The sequence below is a fragment of the Canis lupus genome, chromosome 23 (genome assembly GCF_003254725.2).
Source record: "Canis lupus dingo isolate Sandy chromosome 23, ASM325472v2, whole genome shotgun sequence".
In the NCBI taxonomy this organism is placed as follows: Eukaryota; Metazoa; Chordata; class Mammalia; order Carnivora; family Canidae; genus Canis; species Canis lupus.
This window is the reverse complement of record NC_064265.1, coordinates 26,368,091-26,386,264: the sequence shown is the minus strand read 5'-3', so window position 1 is coordinate 26,386,264 and position 18,174 is coordinate 26,368,091. Positions and strand designations below refer to the sequence as shown.

The 18,174-nt window shown below is 43.9% G+C and overlaps 1 protein-coding gene across 4 annotated transcripts in view; it reads right to left on the bottom strand.

Moving 5' to 3' along the window:
• The window catches only part of RFTN1 (raftlin, lipid raft linker 1), a 207,064-nt gene that overhangs the window by 87,359 nt on the left and 101,531 nt on the right, over window positions 1-18,174 (bottom strand). For all 4 annotated transcript variants that reach the window (XM_025448729.3, XM_025448728.3, XM_049099568.1 and 1 more), the window contains one exon: window positions 12,483-12,591. In XM_025448729.3, coding sequence (XP_025304514.1) covers window positions 12,483-12,591 — 109 coding nt within the window. The remainder of the gene's footprint in view (window positions 1-12,482; window positions 12,592-18,174) is intronic.

Sequence of the window (18,174 nt, the reverse complement as noted above, 5' to 3'; positions counted from 1 at the left end):
TAAAATATCTCATTACAGGGGTACCTCGGTGGCTCAGTGGTTGAGTTTCTGCCTTCTCAAAAGTCCCGGGATCGAGTCCCACATCAGGCTCCCCACAGGGAGCCTGTTTTTCCCTCTACCTATGGTCTCTGCTTCTCTCTCTGTGTCTCTCATGAGTAAATAAAATCTTTAAAAATTAAAATAAAATAAAATATCTCACTATAAATTGAAAACATAGTATTCTGGAGATATATATATATATATATCCATATATATTTTATATATATAAAATATAGTACTAAACTTGGTTAAATAAAACATTGTACTAAAATTAATTTCACCCTTGTTTTTACTTTTTTAACACAGCTACCAGAAAATTTTAAATTACATGGGTGGCTGAAATTATATTTCTATTGGACAGCACTGCTAAGGAATAAAATGCCACTTTTGATTAGTGACTATAGGGGAGAGATAAAATGAGAATGAGAAATCAAAGCTGGAAAACCAATATATTTGAAGATCTGATTAACAACTATGGTGGAGGGCAGGATGGGGGTGGGGGAAAGGAAGGAGACAAGGGGAAACATGCCTAAGAAACCAGTGCTTCTTTTAAAGGACCATAGTCAGATAAGTGGGGACGGACCCAGACAGCAGAGCAAACACTATCTATGATTCTACAGCTGTCAACAAATCCAATGACCTAGTTTTGCTGACTACGTGTTAGAAGATTGCCATGTGTGTTATTAAAAAGCAACAAGAATGACAGAGGTGCTGAGCACATGTCTTTCTGGAGTGACAAAAGAGAGGAGGGAGTTTTAAATTGCTCTGCTCCAGATTTCCCCTTCATTAGAGGTTTCGTGGAAGATTACAAAACACCAAGTATCTGGGCATAAACACTTATTTTAGCAGAACCAAGAAAGTGCAATAAGACGCAATAAAGTCCTTCACTCTTGTGAGCAATTGCCGTCATGTACAGTTGGGGGACAATGTTAGGAATCCCCTGTAAAAAGAAAGGAGATTGACCCCGCTGCTGCTAACTACCTGCAATTGTCCATGGTGGTATAGAAACAGGTGTTTGGGAAAGAGGAGAAGTAAGGGGAAAGTTCTTAAATTATATTTGAGAAATGCTGAGGTAAGGTAAGTAAGCAGGTTTCTGACTGCAGACCTTTTCAGAATCTTGACTCTTTTAAGGAGCATCACGACTTTTCCAAGAGGATTTACAACATGCATGTTTCCCAAACACACTGGACCACAGAGCCTCTTTTGCTGAGGAGTATTACAGGAAGGGCACATTATCAAAAAGCGCTGGCTTAGAAGGAAGAAACTCCAAATCTTTGGCTCTTTGTTGCTTCACCCTCAGCCCTAAAGGAACATTACTATCTGCTACACGCATAGTTCAGAGGCAATTGGAACTAGAACCTGGTGGTTAACGGAGCTCATCCATCACCAGACTTCTTCTGAGGACTATTTCAGTAGCTGTGACAGCAAGGTATATCTCAGGTGTCCTGTGGCCAGAGCTGTGTCTTGGAGAAGTACCCATCTCCTTCATCTTCAGGACCTCCCAGGCTGGCCTACAGCCAACCAAACATCCGGCCTCAGGCAAAGTTATGTGCGCCCTGGCATCATCAGCCTCCTACCAACAAGTGGGGATGGAAGAGCTATTAGCCTGCCACAGGCCAAATGCCACCCAGGAGGGTGGAAAAGTATCCTGAGAAGTATGACAACCAGGCTGAATTTCTCCCTAGAACAAAGCATTCATGGCACCTCTCTTGGAGCATCTTATTTCCCCTCCAGTCTTTTGTCTGCTTCACTAGCTTCTAGAATATTTTTCTGATTCCTTGGTTTTAGGGCAATTTCTCTGCAGAGACCACAAAGGAATGAAGGCCTGACAGCCACGGGCTGCCCACAGAGTCCCCAACAGGCCACTTTCTGTTCTAGGCACATGTAAATGCCATTTTTAGGAATCCCAAGTTAATTTTATTTCTATTTTACCTACAAGTTTGGTTATTTTATTATTTCATGTGATATGTGCTGCAAAAGCTAAAAATTACAGAGAATTGTGATGCTTCATATGGGCAAGTCCTAATCCCCTAGTCAGGTATTCAAATTCAGTCGCTTAATAAAAAATTGCATTAAGGAGAACAATGAAGATAATTCAGCAAGCCCATGGAAAGAAAGGACATCTTAAATTTAAAAGTGAAAAAAAAAAAAAAAAAGCCTGGAAGACTGGAAATGTCAGAACCATCTTAGGAACACAGAAACACACATGAATCCTATGGGGTAAAGGACAGTGGTTTTTAATTATAACCCAAAGACATTTTGGAACAGGCCTTGTAAAATACATGCTGGAGGGGGAGAGGCCACCAAAACAGCTTCCATAAAGATTGCCAATGACCTCATGACCACAGCACGATCATGGGGTCAATGGCTAGTTCTGATTTTTAGTCTTAGGGCACCGACACGGTTGACAACCCCTCCATGCTGAGACACCCTCCACCTCCATCACCCACTCTTTTTGAATTTCCCTCAAACCTTTGAGCCACTTCCTTTCTGCCTCTTTTCTCTGCATGGCAGTCAGGGCTGGAATTCCCTGGGGCTCAGCTCCCTTCCTTCCTCAGTTATTTCATCCATGACCAAGTTTCAATTAGCATTTGCCAGCCGGGGTCTCCAGCCCAGAACTGATGTCCTGGTCCAGTCTTCCTGATCTCAGCAAAGACCCCTATTCATCCAGTTGCACAGGCCAAACCAGCCGGTCCCCTCCCTCTCTGCCATACCCTATTACCCAATCCCTAAACCCTATTACCCAAACCCTGGGGAGCTGTATGGCTCCATAGTTCTTAAATCAAACCACCTCTCCACATCTCTACCCTGACTGCAAGCTTAAGCTACAATCTCTAAATGTCTATAAAGTAATACTCCAACAATGTCCTAACTGCATCTACTCCTGCCCCCAATCCAATCTTCACATCTTTTCCCAAAGTATACATTTGGTATCACTCTTTAGCTTCTTCTCAAAACTCTCCAGTGGCTTTCTATTTTTTTTTTGTAAGATTTTATTTATTTAATCATGGGAGACACAGAGAGAGGCAGAGACACACAGGCAGAGGGAGAAGCAGGCTCCATGCAGGGAGCCTGACATGAGACTCGATCCCAGGACTCCAGGATCATCCCCTGGGCTGAAGGTGGCGCTAAACCGCTGAGCCACCAGAGCTGCCCCCTCCAGGGGCTTTCTATTGCATTTGGGATAAGATCCAAATCCTGAGCCTATAGGTGAACCCTACCTACCTCCCCAGCCTCCTCATGCAGCACTTACCCTTCCTTCTCTGTGGTTAAATCACAATGGCCTCCTTCCTATTCCTTGCAGCAAACATGCTCCATCCTCCTCATGGCCTTTGTCCAAGCTATTCCAATAACCACTAACCCTGACTCTTCTTCACCTGTTTGACCCCTTAGATCAAAGTGCAAACACCACTTCTTAATGGACCGCTTCCTCCTCCCACTGCCAGCCTGGGTCCCTTACTATGTTCTGCCCTAGAGCACTTACCCATTTGTGATGATACTTCCATCACTGACAGCCTGCTCTGTGTCTGTGTCTTCAGCTGCACTGTATGACTCATGTGACCAGGGACATTATCTGTACTGGCTCACTAAGGTACTCCTAGACACTACCATAGAGGGGTCATCAAAAGATCTGTTCAAAGGAGCATGAATGGATTCTGGCTCACTGCTACTGGGTCTTGGATTCATGCAGAGAGACAATGAAGCACAAGAATTTGTCTTGTTTCTTGGAGAGTGATCAAGACAAACATAGGCCCCCTCTCTCCCTGGAGGCTCAGATTAACTTCAATTTACTTCCCTAGACAGAACGGGAAGGTGGCAGGCCAAAGAAAATAGCAGGAGACAGAGGATCAAGAGGGGCTAGGGCAGGAGAGTCGCTCGATAAGAAAACAGAGGCCTTCAGACATCAGGGCCTACATTTTTTTTTCTCCATTCTGAGCATCTAAGCCTATGAGGTCCACCTACCACCTCCCCAAGCCTGAGGAACAGCCGATGACTACTCTGTGGGCTCACCGCCACCCCCCACCCCTGGCCTGCCTCCCTCTTTAACTCACCTATGACTTTAATTTTCTCCTCTCTACTGGTATCTTTTCACTCCTACTTAAAGCAAACAAAACTTCCTCCACCTGTACTCTGTCTGAAACACCACTTCTGCTCTTTCCAAACTCATGTACTCTTAAACCCATGGAGGGAGGCCTCTGCCTTCTCCAACTCTTGAAAACTGCTCTTGCAAGATTTACCAGTAGACTCTGGTGACCAAACCCGGTGGGCCACCTAACCAGTGGTTTCTGACTCGACCTCTTTCCTGCTTTTATACTATTCTCTTCCCCCAGATTCTGTAACATCATGTTCTTCCTTTTCTCCCCTTGCTTCATAGAAGTCCTTTCTTTTTCTCTGGGTCCTCCCCAGAGCTCTCACCACGGTGCTTTTCTCTTGCCCCTCTCCAAGAACAAGTTCTCAGGTTCTCCATCCTGTCCCATGGCTTTGGCACCTCAACCAGTGGCTACTCAAAGTGTGGTCCTCAGCCATTGCTGGTCCACTGACTTTTTGTTAACAATCCATGACAAGATATGCACATGAAGTGAGAGTGAGCAGGTAGACAGTTTTCTAGCCACCATGTTTTTATTGTATTTTCAAAAGTATCATTTAATAGACTAGAAAAAGAGCAAACCAAATAAAAAAAAAAAAACAAAAACTGGTCCTCCACCACAGATAATTTGAAAAACACTTATCTAGCCTTACAGATTTATTGATTGATTGAGTTATAAGATTTTATCTATTTATTAGAGAATATGAGAGCACAAGGAGGGAGGAGTAGTAGGCAGAGGGAAAGGGAGAAGTAGGTTCCCCTATGAGCAGGGAGCCCATGCGAGGCTTGATCCCAGGACCCTGAGATCATGACCTGAGCTGAAGGCAGATGCTTAACCGACTGAGCCACCCAGGTACCCCTAGCTTTTATAGTTTTAAACTGGTTGATTAGCTTATTTGGGAAAACCAAGAGACTTCACAGTAAGAAAATAAAAAAACATTTTCAACTTCTCTAAAACAAAGCAAATTGACTAGGCAACCGAAGTACAATTGGGTTGGTACTTCCACCTGGGAATAATGAGTTGATTCTAGGTGGCAGCTGCCCCTCTGAGGTGGGTATGTGGCACCTAGATAACCACCTGAACTTCATTGTCTCTTGTCATTTTCCACCCTGTAGGCCTCTAGAGCATGTGCACCTCAGACAACTGAATTCCAGCCCAACAACCACAACTGTCTTCTGCAATGTTTCCTTGAGTGTCCCATGAGTCCCTCAGTCCTAACATGTCCATCATCAATCTCATTACCTCCCTAGCTCTGAATAGTTCCTCAAGCCCAGAGTTCTCCATCTTCACAAGTGACCATACTTCACATTTGAGTCACCTGAGTGTTATTTTAGGTTCCTCCCTCCCCTTTTATGATATGATCTTAGTGATTCTTCCTCTGTTTTTCTCTTTTAATTTGTCCATTCCCTCGATAAATGTTTATTAAGTTCTAGAGACACAACAGCAAACAAGATAGCCCTCTCCACCAGCAACACCTCACAGGTCACCTCTGGCCTCTTCTCTGCCCTTCTCCCCCCTCCCCTCCCTGCCCCTTCACCCTATCCCCCCATCCCCGCTCTCTCTTCCACTCTGAGGACATGCTCATTTATACACTATTTTGCCTTCATTCCTTCCCCACTCCTGCCAGATACCTTTTTAAAATGTCACAATCTTTTTTTTTTAATAAATTAATTTTTTATTGGTGTTCAATTTACCAACATACAGAATAACACCCAGTGCTCATCCCATCAAGTGTCCCCCTCAGTGCCCGTCACCCACTCACCCCCACCCCCCACCCTCCTCCCCTTCCACCACCTCTAGTTCGTTTCCCAGAACTTGCTTCGTTTCGAACATACATTCAATTTAGTGAAATAGAATCGGTCCATCTGATTTTTTGAGTGGGTTAGCCTCTCGACTTGGCTAAAGCCACGGTTTTTCAACCCAAGGTGGTGTGTTTGGAGGGTGGTGGGGGGGGCGGGTAGTAGGGAATTCCAGATCTGAATCTACTAGAGAGACTTCTTTTTTTGCTTCAAAACACACCTGCTCAGGCTTCCCTCACTTTTGGTTGCTTTGGGGGTCCCGAAGGGGCACCTCGTTGAGAGTCTTTGAGTTAAAGGGCCACATTCAGGCAATTTGAAAGGCCTAAAGATGGTTCCCTGTCTTCAGCAGTTTTAATAAAAAAAAATTTTTTTTTAAATAAAAAAAATAAAATGTCACAATCTGCTTGGCTTGGGGGTAGGTGAAGGTGTAGGGAAGATTAAGGGAAACCTTTTTAACATATTTCTCCTTTCATTCTGAATCGGTGTCTTACACTAATTAAAATTAAACTCTGCACTCCACTTGTAGAAATGAGGCCCTAATGCTCAGCAATCAGACAGAAAAGCAAATGATGAGTCATTTATATACTAGAGGCAAACTTTCATAATCCTGGGGATTTGGGATCTTCCATTTCATTAAAAGAAGCCACTTAGATTTTAAAGATCTGTCAGGTTCTTTTCTTTAGGTCAAGATGTTAAGCAGCACCATTTGGTTCTTGAAAGGGCAATGCATCTAGCTTAATCCAAGCTACTGAATTTCTGAGGATGAGTTGGCCCCCAAAGGACAAGGCAGGGAGGGATCTGCCTCACGACCCCTCCACTACCTACATTCTGAAGTCTCCATGGTCCAGGAGAAGACAAATTTAGCTCTAGGTAGATCATGCGGGTCAGTGCTCACCCCTCCATCATAAAGTGGAGTGACCCTAAGGGGCAGAGCCCAGAGCGGAGGGCCTGAGGGCAAAACCCCTGAGGTCTCACCTGGACAGTGGCTGGGAGTGTGGCTTTCTCCAATGGGTAGTGAGGCCTAGAGACCCAGTCTCCACTGAGGGGAGGCCTCCGAGGTGCTCTACAATCTGTGTCTGCCTTCTATGCCACCTCTCCTCCAGCTGAGACAGCCCCTCTCTGTCCCTGAGCACTACCCAGAAGAAGCAGCATGGCCCGATGATCATGGATGTGGCCTCTGGGTCAGACAGGCTGGCTTCAAACCTTAGTTCTGGCTCTCACAGTTGTAACTGGGCAAACCATAAAGCTTCTCTGTGCCTCAGTTTCTCTACCTACAAAACAGGGATAAGCCTTCAGAGGGGGTGAGATGAGAGTTAAGAGTACAGAGTGTGTAAAGTCTGTCAGTACAGGGTCTGCCTGGCACACAGAAGGATTCCCTCTGTGCAGTGAAATCCCACTTAAAATTCAAACAAAATGGCTCAGTCAGTTAAGCGGCTGCCTTTGGCTCAGGTCATGATCCTAGGGTCCTGCGTTCAAGCCCTGCATCGGGCTCCCTGCTCGGCATGGAGTCTGCTTCTCTCTCTCTTCCCTGCTTGCGTGCGAGCTCTCTCTCTCTCTCTCTCAAATAAATTAAAAAATAAAATAAATAAAATTCAAATAAAACCTGCAAATACATAAATATGGACCAGCAGCATATAATACAACCAGAGCGCCTAATCTTTTCCTCCTCTCTCTTTTCCTCTTGGGCATGGCAGGTACCTTCCTGTATTCTGTTGCAGGGGCTCCCAGCCAGTTTCTGTATCTTTGTAGGAAACCCTATCTGATGTACTGCACCTTAGCTGGCTTGAGTACGGCTCTATGTCACGTAATTAAAAGAACCCTGCCCAGAACAGGCTCCCTCTTCCCTCTGTTCATCCCAAACTCCAGCCAAACAGAACTTGACTCTCAGCCTTGAGCTTTCATTCCACACTCCTATCCTTACCAAAACCAGTACTGTCTGCTTCACCCCTCCATCCATCCCTCACTTTTCAGGACCCTCATTCTATACCACCCCTCTCCAAAACCTTCCCATTTGGCCACAGAACCTTCCTGCTCCACCCAAGTCCCACTGTACCCGTTGGCGCCTCTCTTGGAGAAAGACCTGGTCAGGCTGCACAGTCTCAGCCCCTGGGCAAATCTGTCATCCTCTCGGAGCTCTTTCCTCCTGTCTAAAAGGGAGCCACCACTGCCAGTGTGACCCCTTGACCAAAATTACTGTGAAGCATAAACCAGAAAATGTATGCAATGATTCTGGAATCATCAAAGGGCTTTCCAAACATATGAGCACTTTCCCAAGAAGCTCCAAAGAATGTAAAGGAATTTGAAGATGAACATGTAAGCCCTTTATCTGACATCATTCTGTCTCTTTACAATCCTCTGGGAACTCTGAAGAGCAGGAAATTCCAAGGGGCCCTACACATCCACTAGCCACACAAGACAGGCTCCGGAAGTACCTGGCAGCCAAACCTTTGTCTCAAAGGAGCAAAGGCGGCACCTCTGCTCTCCAACAGCCTTGAGACTCTTTGTCCCTGGAGCATTCAGTTCTAGGACTTGGAACACACAGTCTCCCCAAGCCTGCCCATAAATCTGCCCTTTAAATGTTCTGTGGTCCATAATAAATAATTTATATAAAGGGCTGGTTGGATGGAGCACAGCAGGATACAAGAGGGGAAAAACAAAACGCAGTAGCCCAGATTTAATTTGAGCAGCTAAAGTGCTCAGAGAAATCATCAGACCACACTGAAAGGAACAGAGTCATCTTTATATAATTCCCTTCGCCCTCTGTGGAAAATCATGATGGAGAGAGCCTGTAAATTATGGCACCTTCAGCTAATTTTACATGACACAGATACAGATGATTTTATTTTTCCTAATTGTGGAAAATAATGAAATCTTCTTTCCCTCCTTCCATCCATGTTCTCTATCCCAAAGTCCTTCTAATTTAAAACATTCAGTGGAAAAATAATACCGGGCCATTGTTCTTAAGAAAAAAAATCTAATCACTTTGAATTTAATTCTAATATGCAGAGAATATGAGCTTATCCTGTGTGATGGTACAATGACAAAATGAGTTAATTACCATCTCATCGTAAGACGGATCTGCTTGTCATAGGAACAGGAGCCATTATTTCACACAAAATAATGACCCAGATAAAAAGTAATGACTGTACACTCTAGCCGCCAGTGGCGCAGCTTCATCTTGGCCTAAGTGAATGGCAATTAACAAGTGTCACCACTCTCTATATATACAAATAGGGACCAGGCTGGCTATTCATTAAATATTTACTGAAAAGTCACAAATGGTTTTTAGCATATTTCTTCTCAGGAAGCTCTGAGGATCTTCTACTTGTGTGATGACAGAAAAATTTACACATATGTAAAATTCTTCTATCAGCTGGAATAGCTGTTGATCCTAGAGAGGGGCATTCAGTTCCCCTCCACTCTTTGCACACTGAAGCAGTGTTTTCTCCAGCAATCTTGTCCAACAACAGAAAAGAGGAGCAGAAGGAAGGAGGCCCAGATCCATCATTTTGTCCCTCTTCTGCCTATCATGGCCACTGGCTGAGAAACTAAAGCTACATCCTACACTGATAGCCAGAAATACTGGATCCTTCCAGGTCGTGCCCTCAGCTGCAGTGGACAGTGAGGGACAAATGGTGGGATGATCTCAAGACTCCTGAGTTGTTGGCAGAAAACTTTATGTGTACCCACTGACCATGACCATGAATCACCTCTCTACTGAGAGGAACAGAGGGGAGAGATTCTGGGAGACAAGCTCCAAGCTCCAAGACAAGCTCCTAGAAATCTCCTAGTGTGCAAACTGTCTAGTCTGTCTGGACCCAATGCTTTTTGTTTAATCAGGCATATTGCAGGAGCAGGATGGCACCATGGACTTTTTAGGGTGTATAATTTTCAAAATGTTAAAAACAATTTTTATACAAACATAGAATGAGGGATCCCTGGGTGGCGCAGCGGTTTAGCGCCTGCCTTTGGCCCAGGGCGCAATCCTGGAGACCCGGGATCGAATCCCACGTCGGGCTCCCGGTGCATGGAGCCTGCTTCTCCCTCTGCCTATGTCTCTGCCTCTCTCTCTCTCTGTGTGACTATCATAAATAAAAAAACAAAAACGAAAACAAAAACAAAAACCACTTTCTTTCTGAAAAAAGAAACATCGAATGAGCAGGTGTCAATGATTTATTTAAATAATACTAAAGTGAACCATCTAAAACTGATATGCACCCATGCATGTAAACACACACATACCACACAGATGTCTACCTGCATGACAGATGCTACACACACCAGGATCTGAGAGCCCACTAGTCAGGCTATTTTCTCAAGACCGGATACGGGCACAATGTAACAGGCCAGTCATGCAGTAAGCTTGTTTGGTTAAGACGAAGGTACCAAATCATATGGGGTTTTTGTTTGTTTATTTGTTTAAATATTTATTTATTTATTTATTTATTTATTTATTTATTTATTTTTAATTTTTTTATTTGAGAGGGAACATGCATGTGTCGGGGGAGGAGCAGAGGGAGAGAATCTCAAGCAGGCTCCCTGCTCTGTGTGGAGCCTGACACCGGGCTTGATTCCATGACCCTGAGATCATGACCTCAGCTGAAACCAAGAGTCAGCTGCTCAACTGACTGAGCTGCCCAGGTCTGCCCCAGATCATATGTTTTTAAAAGAGATACTTGATAGTATACACAGAGCCTCATGCACTAATCTTAACCCACTTAGCCCTCAAAACTTCCAAGCATTCCAAGTCTTGTTTACAAGCCTATTTCTAAAATGACTTTTCCCAGTACTCAGATCATGGGGTAAGTTCCACCTCTAACATATCACTACCCAAGTTTATCAGAACATTTTATAACAATTCACAAAAGAGGACCCTATTTATACAGATGTGTGAACAAAATTTACCTTTTACCCACATTTCTGAGATAATGATCTGAATTCCACCAGAGTAGAAAGTCTCCACCATCCTAGTAAAATTATCAGAGACACTGACCTATGATGTCATGTGACTCCCAATCTGCAGGTCTTGCTCCTCCACACACACACACACACACACACACACACACACACACACACGAGGGGCTAACCCTAGGGCTTTGTCAGGCCTGAACACTCAATAAATGTTGAAGGGAGGGAGGCAGGAAGGGAACAGCAACAAAAGAGTTACTGGGTGGGGAGCCTGGGTGCCTCAGTGGTTAGGCATCTGCCTTTGACTCAGGTCATGATCCTGGGGTCCTGGGATTGAGTCCTGCATCACATCAGGCTTCCCACAGGGAGCCTGCTTCTCCCTCTACCTATGTCTCTGTCTCTGTCTCTGTCTCTTATGAATAAATAAATAAAATCTTTAAAAAAGTCACTGGGTATTTAACAAGATAATATAATTATTTCATTCTTTTGTAAAAATCCTCTGAAGAGCCTCTACTGCATTTACAGCAGAGTCCTGGCCCCTACCACCATCCCTTAGACTCCCTTTCTCTCCCAAAGCTTGATCTTTTTGACTCCCCTCACTTGCTCCTGCACCACACCTTCACACATGCTGCTCCCTCTGTTTGTAGGGCTCCCCAACCTTCCCTGGGCAGCCCCATCACTAGGTTACTCCTCCTCATCCCTTCTTAGTGCAGAGGGACCTCCCCAGACCACATGGTGTCTACTTGCTCCTCTGCCTTGCTGCTTCCCTGCTGGTAATGCTCATCACACTCCTCCAGGGTCTGCCTTCCAGGTATGACGACATGAGGGCAGGGGTCACAGCTATTTCATTCTCTGTGTCCAAGCACCAAGCAGGCAAGTACTATTTCTGGTCCAAAGTTGATGGCCATCACTTCTTATTAATGAATTTACTAACTGACAGATCAGATCTCAAACAAACCATAATCACCTCTACAGGATAGGGAACTGTCAAACATTGTGCAAGACTGGGTGACAGAGAAAAAAGCATTGAGGAATGAACTTAGCCCCAGTTTGGGCAAGGACATTCCTTCTGCAGTAGATGTCACATTGAAAGTGGACCCTGCAATTCGGGTAGGAAACCTCATATGGCATGAAGAGAAGTTCAAAACCAGACAATTTCTGGGCAGAGAATGATTCTCCTGCAAGTGGGCAATTTTCCCTGATATAACTGCATGCCAATGGATACAGCATTCTGGGATGCTCTCACACTAGAAGGAAAGATGGCTCATGGCAATGAAGACCCACAGGATAAGTAGAAGGTGGGATCTGGGCTGGAGGTGCTATCACACCACCGTGAAGGTTTGAAGGGAGTCCCAGCAATGGGTCCACAGGCCTGTCAGCTATTAATGCCACTACAGCTTTAAAAGACAAGGTCCAGGGACCTGCCTGCCCAGGAAGGGGGGAAGCTACCATGTTCCCAAGTCATCTTCAGCCTGAGCAATGTGTGTAGTGGTGGGGGTGGGGTGGTTTGCACCCTTGCAGGACTGCTCAAAGACCCACATTCAAGAAGGCACAGGCTCTGCCCCAGCCTGTGAAGTGTGGCTGAACTAACCAAGTTAGCCCCAGCCAGTTTGTACTGCAAACCTGTTCAGTTGTCTACAGGGCTCACCTTCTTAATGAACTCTGGGATGAGTTTTTGGCCTGTCAGGTGGTCTAAGGAGGAACAGCAATCTAATTCCAAGATGTAGCGTTCATTGTGGAGATCACTTTTCTGAGATCTGAAGAGAGGAAAAAAACACACAAAGATTAAGATTTTGTACTACACACACACACACACGCACACCTGAATGAACAGTTGGGTATTTAATGAAACCCCAAATTCTTTCCTGAAAGTAAATGTCAAAAAGGCACTACTGAAAAATAATTTATGGTAAAACTCAAATTTTACACACACACACACACACACACACACACACACACACACATAAAATTATACACATCATGGAAAGACCTCTAAGACATAGTATCAAGTTATAGACATTTAGCACAATATAGTGTATGCATTAAAACCACACACACACACACTCCCATAATGTTTATTTCCCATGTGTTTATATCTACCAAGGCACAGACAAAGAGACACACCAAACCAATAATAGATTTACCTCTGGGGGATGGAGAGGGTCTGCATGGGAACTGGACCAAGGGGTGGTGTGGTACCTGAAAGTAACTGTAGCTATATCCCTAATTTTCTTTTCACTTTTTTTTTTTGAAGAGAATATATTCTTACAGCACTTAGAAAATTAAAATTAATTTTAAAAGACTTTTAAAAGGTCTTTTACAAATCCTTTTTTTAAAAGGTTCATCCCCTACAGAAGGCAATCTGGCAAACTCTATCAAAATTAAAGATGCACTAAAGAAAGAATATAAAGAACTTTAGTTCTGGGGAAAGAGTGATTATCAAGGCTGTTTGTGGCAAACAACTGCAGTCTTCTGGTCGGTGCAGAGGTGTCCAGCACAGCCCCGCCATCTCCCCACACAGGGGGTGTGGCCGCCTCCCTCTTTCCCACCATGTAGATGTGCAAATGATACAAAACTACGCACATTCAGGAGAGCCAGCAGCAAGGGATCACCAGAAAGAAAACCCACCACTTCATGCCATTGTTTTGAGGGGCTCCTATATGACACTTACATAGGCCTGAGGAATTCCCAGAAGCCACATGATTATCAGAAATGGAAGATGATTCCTTGGCCCACTGAGTCAGGCATAAGGCAAGAGAAAGTGGATTGCTGCTAAGTGTCAGCAGGGCATGTATGCTCTCTCTCTCTCTAGGTAGCTGTCATGGAGATCAGGACTCAGGACTAGGGTCCTGGGCTCTGCCCAAGGCTTCCAGCACAAGCACAGCCACTCCCCACTGGCTGAGAGGTGAACAAGGCTCTCCCGGCCCACTTATGAGGAGCTCTACCAAAGAGGGGCCCATGCCAGCCCCTGTAAGAACAGGTGTGGCCATAAAATTCTTAAAGTGGGGACTTTCACACCAAACTCCTGATACACACGTATCCTGCCAAATAAATGGCTTCTGAATGCATATTTGCTACATTTTAAAAATGAATTTCTAAGATTCTTCTATATTATTAAAATCAATTTATGCTACCGTTAACTATCTGGGTATGATTTACATAAAATTCAAAAGTGCAAAAATTTTAAAGAGGATTTGGTTTTTCACAGGTGTGCAATGGGGGAAGCAATGTGAATTGCATTATCTTGACTTTATTTTTCCTTCCTGAAAGGAAACACATCCTTTCAGGAGTAGGGACTGAGATATATACTTTTGATATGTAAAAGAATAAACAGACTTAAAACTGCTCAAACTGGAATAAACTAACTCTGAAAGAAGAAACCAGTTCTGTGCTCCAGACTTCTTGCATTAAGACTTTGTCAGACTAGACGCATGTTTTCATCCTTCCCCCACATTCTCATCCTCTACCACCCCAAACAGAAAACATATTAAGAGAAACTAAAGCAGAAGATTTCAGACTTTTGAAAGAGAAGACTTGGTCATGATACACAGTCATGGGTATTGTGGGGTCTCAAACAATGAAGACAGGCATGGGAGGAGAGTGTTCTAAGATGTGAAATCCCAGCTGCTCTGTCACATGAAGACAAATGTCAGACCTTGGAGGTTATTTATAAACACCCACTAAGATTTTAAATGAGTAGGTTGAAAAACGGTAATCATTTTAAGTAAGTCGACACTATAGCCACTCAGTAAAACACTCAGAAAATTAATGGAGTCGGTCTTTCAGCAAATCCAAACCAGGTTCACAAGGAATAAGCTCTAGTACAGGATCTAGTAACCACCATCTTTGGTTCTAGAACCAGAAGTAGTATAGGAAGGAAGGCAGCTCTGGTTCATTTTAGCAGATAATTTACTCAGTTATATTTGAACTGAAATGAGCACAAAATATCTACAAAAATAGGCGTTGACAAATTTTCTAGATAAAACATGAAAAATACACATCTTGACCTATTGTCTTGGCAAAGCAAATCCAATGTCTACTGAAGGAATAGATGAGCAAATAATAGGTCGTCTCTTGCCTTTAGGAATTACCTCCAGAATATTTAAAAAATATTTTATTTATTTCAGAGAAAGAGAAAGAGAGAAAGAGCACACAAGTGAGAGAGAGAGCATGAGAGAGAGCACACACAAGCATGGGGGAGGGGTAGAGGGAGAAGTTGACTCCCCGTTGAGCAGAGAGCTGCATGTGGGACTTGATCCCAGGACCCTGTAATCATGACCTGAGCTGAAGGCAGACTTTTACCTGACTGAGCCACTCAGGCACCCCTATCTCCAGAATTTAACTACAGTAAATATGGTGGCTGTGGTGAACATACCCCTAAGGTGACCCCTTCCTCCCAATCACTTCCACCTGCTGTTCATGCCTTTATAAAACCCTCCCCTTGAGTGAGGGCAGGACCTGCACTTCTAACCACCAGAATTTGGCAGAGGATGGGGTGTCACTCCTGTGATTACACTATGCTGTAAGGCTCCATTCCAGCGGGCTGGGGCTACATATTCCTCTTGCTGGCTTTGAAGAAGTAAACTGCCATGTAATGAAAGGGTCATGTGGCAGCTCCTGGCCAACAGTTGACAACAAACTAGGGATTTTTGTTTGCAATAGGATGACTACAAGGATATGAATCCTGTGAAGAACCTAAGGGAGCAGTGGAAACAGATCTTTCCATAGTTGATCCTCTGTTGAGATTATGGCCCCCGCCAACACCTATATTGTAACCTAATGAGACCTGGCACAAAGAACTCAGATAAGCTACAGGAATGTGTGATAAATAAGGCATGTTGTTTTGAGCCACTAAATTTGTGGTAATTTATTACAGAGCATAGAAAAATAATATAGTTGCTGAGTAGGAAGACACGGCAGCTTCATGCTCACAATAAGCCTCCCACTGGTGACTAAGTCTAGGCTCAGGCACACAAGATCCATTCAGACACCTGAGAGCAGTCACTAACGGTGATGAGTGCTCCATGTCTCTGAGGGTAAGGATCACCCTGGGAAAGAGAAGCAGACACTCAACAGAAGTTGCTCTAGGTGTCAGGGTGTGGCCTGTGATCAAGGGATCACATCAGGAAGGAATAGATACTCTGCAGTCAATCAAGTTCCTATGGAAGAAGCATTAACATAAAACTCTCAGCTGAGAAGGCATTTGCCTCCTGTGAGGAAGAGAAACACCACTTAGGTTTCCCCAAAGGCCATGTCCTTGTGTTATTCTGGAAAAGGAAATGAGAAACCATCCAACTTCCCCTGGACCAGAAGCTGTGATGGCTTCCACTTCTGGAAAGGACAGAGGGATCTGGATTTAAACCATAAGAAAAAGGAGGGACACAGAATGTGTTTTGGAGATGTAGGATTAACTACCTAAAGTCTCCCTCATCTGGAAATTAACACCTAATACTCTGAGATTAAATGTGAGCACTCAAAGAAGAGCACTGCTAACAGTGAAATGTGCTTTGCCACCTCCCTCCATTGCCTATTCCATAATTTCCTCCAGATTTATCATTTATAGGCTACAGGTGCTAAAGCAAACTAGAGGTGGGTTGCTGACCATAAATAAATATTTATTTATCTACTTATTTATTTATCTATTTATACTTCCTGTGTCTTGTTTCTTTCACCGTTAAATGGGAATATTATTAGTAGCTGTCTCTTAGCATCATTGCAAGGGTTAAATAAGACAAAAGCATGTAAAGCCCTTAGCATAGGGCATGGCAGGAGGTCTGGCCTCAGCAAACATTAGCCACTGCTGATGTAGTGACTATCATCTATAACTGCATTCTTTACTTTTCAAACACGCATCATAGTTTATAATTACTCATTTGATAAGTACTGACCACAACTACTATTATGCGCCAGGCACTGCTCTTCAGCATACGTCAACAGACAGAAGAGACAAAGATCTCTGCTCTCGTGGATCTTACAATCTAGTGAAGGGGGACAGGCAAAAAACAATAAACATACATGAGCACATAACAGAGTATGTTCAGTGGTGGTAAGTGTAGAAGAAAAAAGAAACAGAGCAAGGTGAAAAGAATCAGGAGTGTGTGAGAGGAAGATGTGGGGGTTTTTGTTGTTGTTTTTAAAGATTTATTTATTTATTTTAGAGAGAGAAAGAGAGAGAGAGAGAGAGCACGAACAGAGGAGGGGCAGAAAAAGAGGGGGAGAGAGAATCCTCAAACAGACTCCCCACTGAACATGGAACTCGATGTAGGTCTTGATGCCAGGACCCTGAGATCATAACCTGACTTGAAACCAAGATGTGGCTGCCCAACCAACTGAGCCACTCAGGTGCCCCTGGAAGTTGCAGTTTTAATGAGGGTGGTCTGGGCCTTGCTGAGAAGGTGACATTTATAATACAAGATCTATGAGAAGTGAGGGATTTGGCCATGCTGATATCCAGGATAAGAGTTTCCAGGCAGAGGGAATAACCAGTACAAAGGCCCTGAGGCAAGACAATACAAAAAGGCCCTGTGGCTGGAGCTCAGTGAATAAAGGGCAGAGGAGGAGAGAAGACATGGCTAGATAGTCAAGAGCAAGGTAACATAGATCTTACAGGCCACTACTGTAAAGACAGTAGTTTTTACAAAGAATGACAGGGGAAGCCCTTGGAAGTACTAAACAGAAGTAACATGATCTGATTTATTTTACAAGGATCCCTCTGGCTATAGGAGGCAGCTAAGAGATTAACTCAGTCTTCTAATGGGGAGATGATGATGGCTCAGGGTAGGTTGTTAGCAGTTTAACAGTAGTCACAAAGGCTAGATTCTGGATATATTTTCAAGGTGGAACCTTTAAGACTTCCTTATAGGGTGTAGAGGGAAGAAAGCAGATCAGGGTGACTAAGAATTTTTGTCCCAGTAACTGGGAGAGTGGATGAAGTTACCACAGCTATGATGGGGAAGGTTGTGGGTGGCACAGTTTTGGGGGAAGGTCAACAATTCCGTTTCAGATGTGCTGAACTTGACTTATGCAGCAGACGTCTAAGTATAGATGTCTGGTAGACAGTTTAATACATATTTCAGTCTGGATTTCTGGAGATACAAATTTGAGAGCCATCAGCTTCCATGTATTTAAAGCATAAGATTGGATGAGATTTCAATTAATGTAGAGAAAGAACTGTCAAGGACTGACCCTTGGGACCCTCCACTGTGAAGACATTGGGAGAAAAGAGAAGAAAACTCAAAGAAGAAGAAGGAGAAACCAGAGAGGAAGGAAGAAAACCAAAAGAACATGCTGTCTGTCCTAAAAGCAAAATGCAGGAAGCATGTCAAGGGGCAAGGTATGGG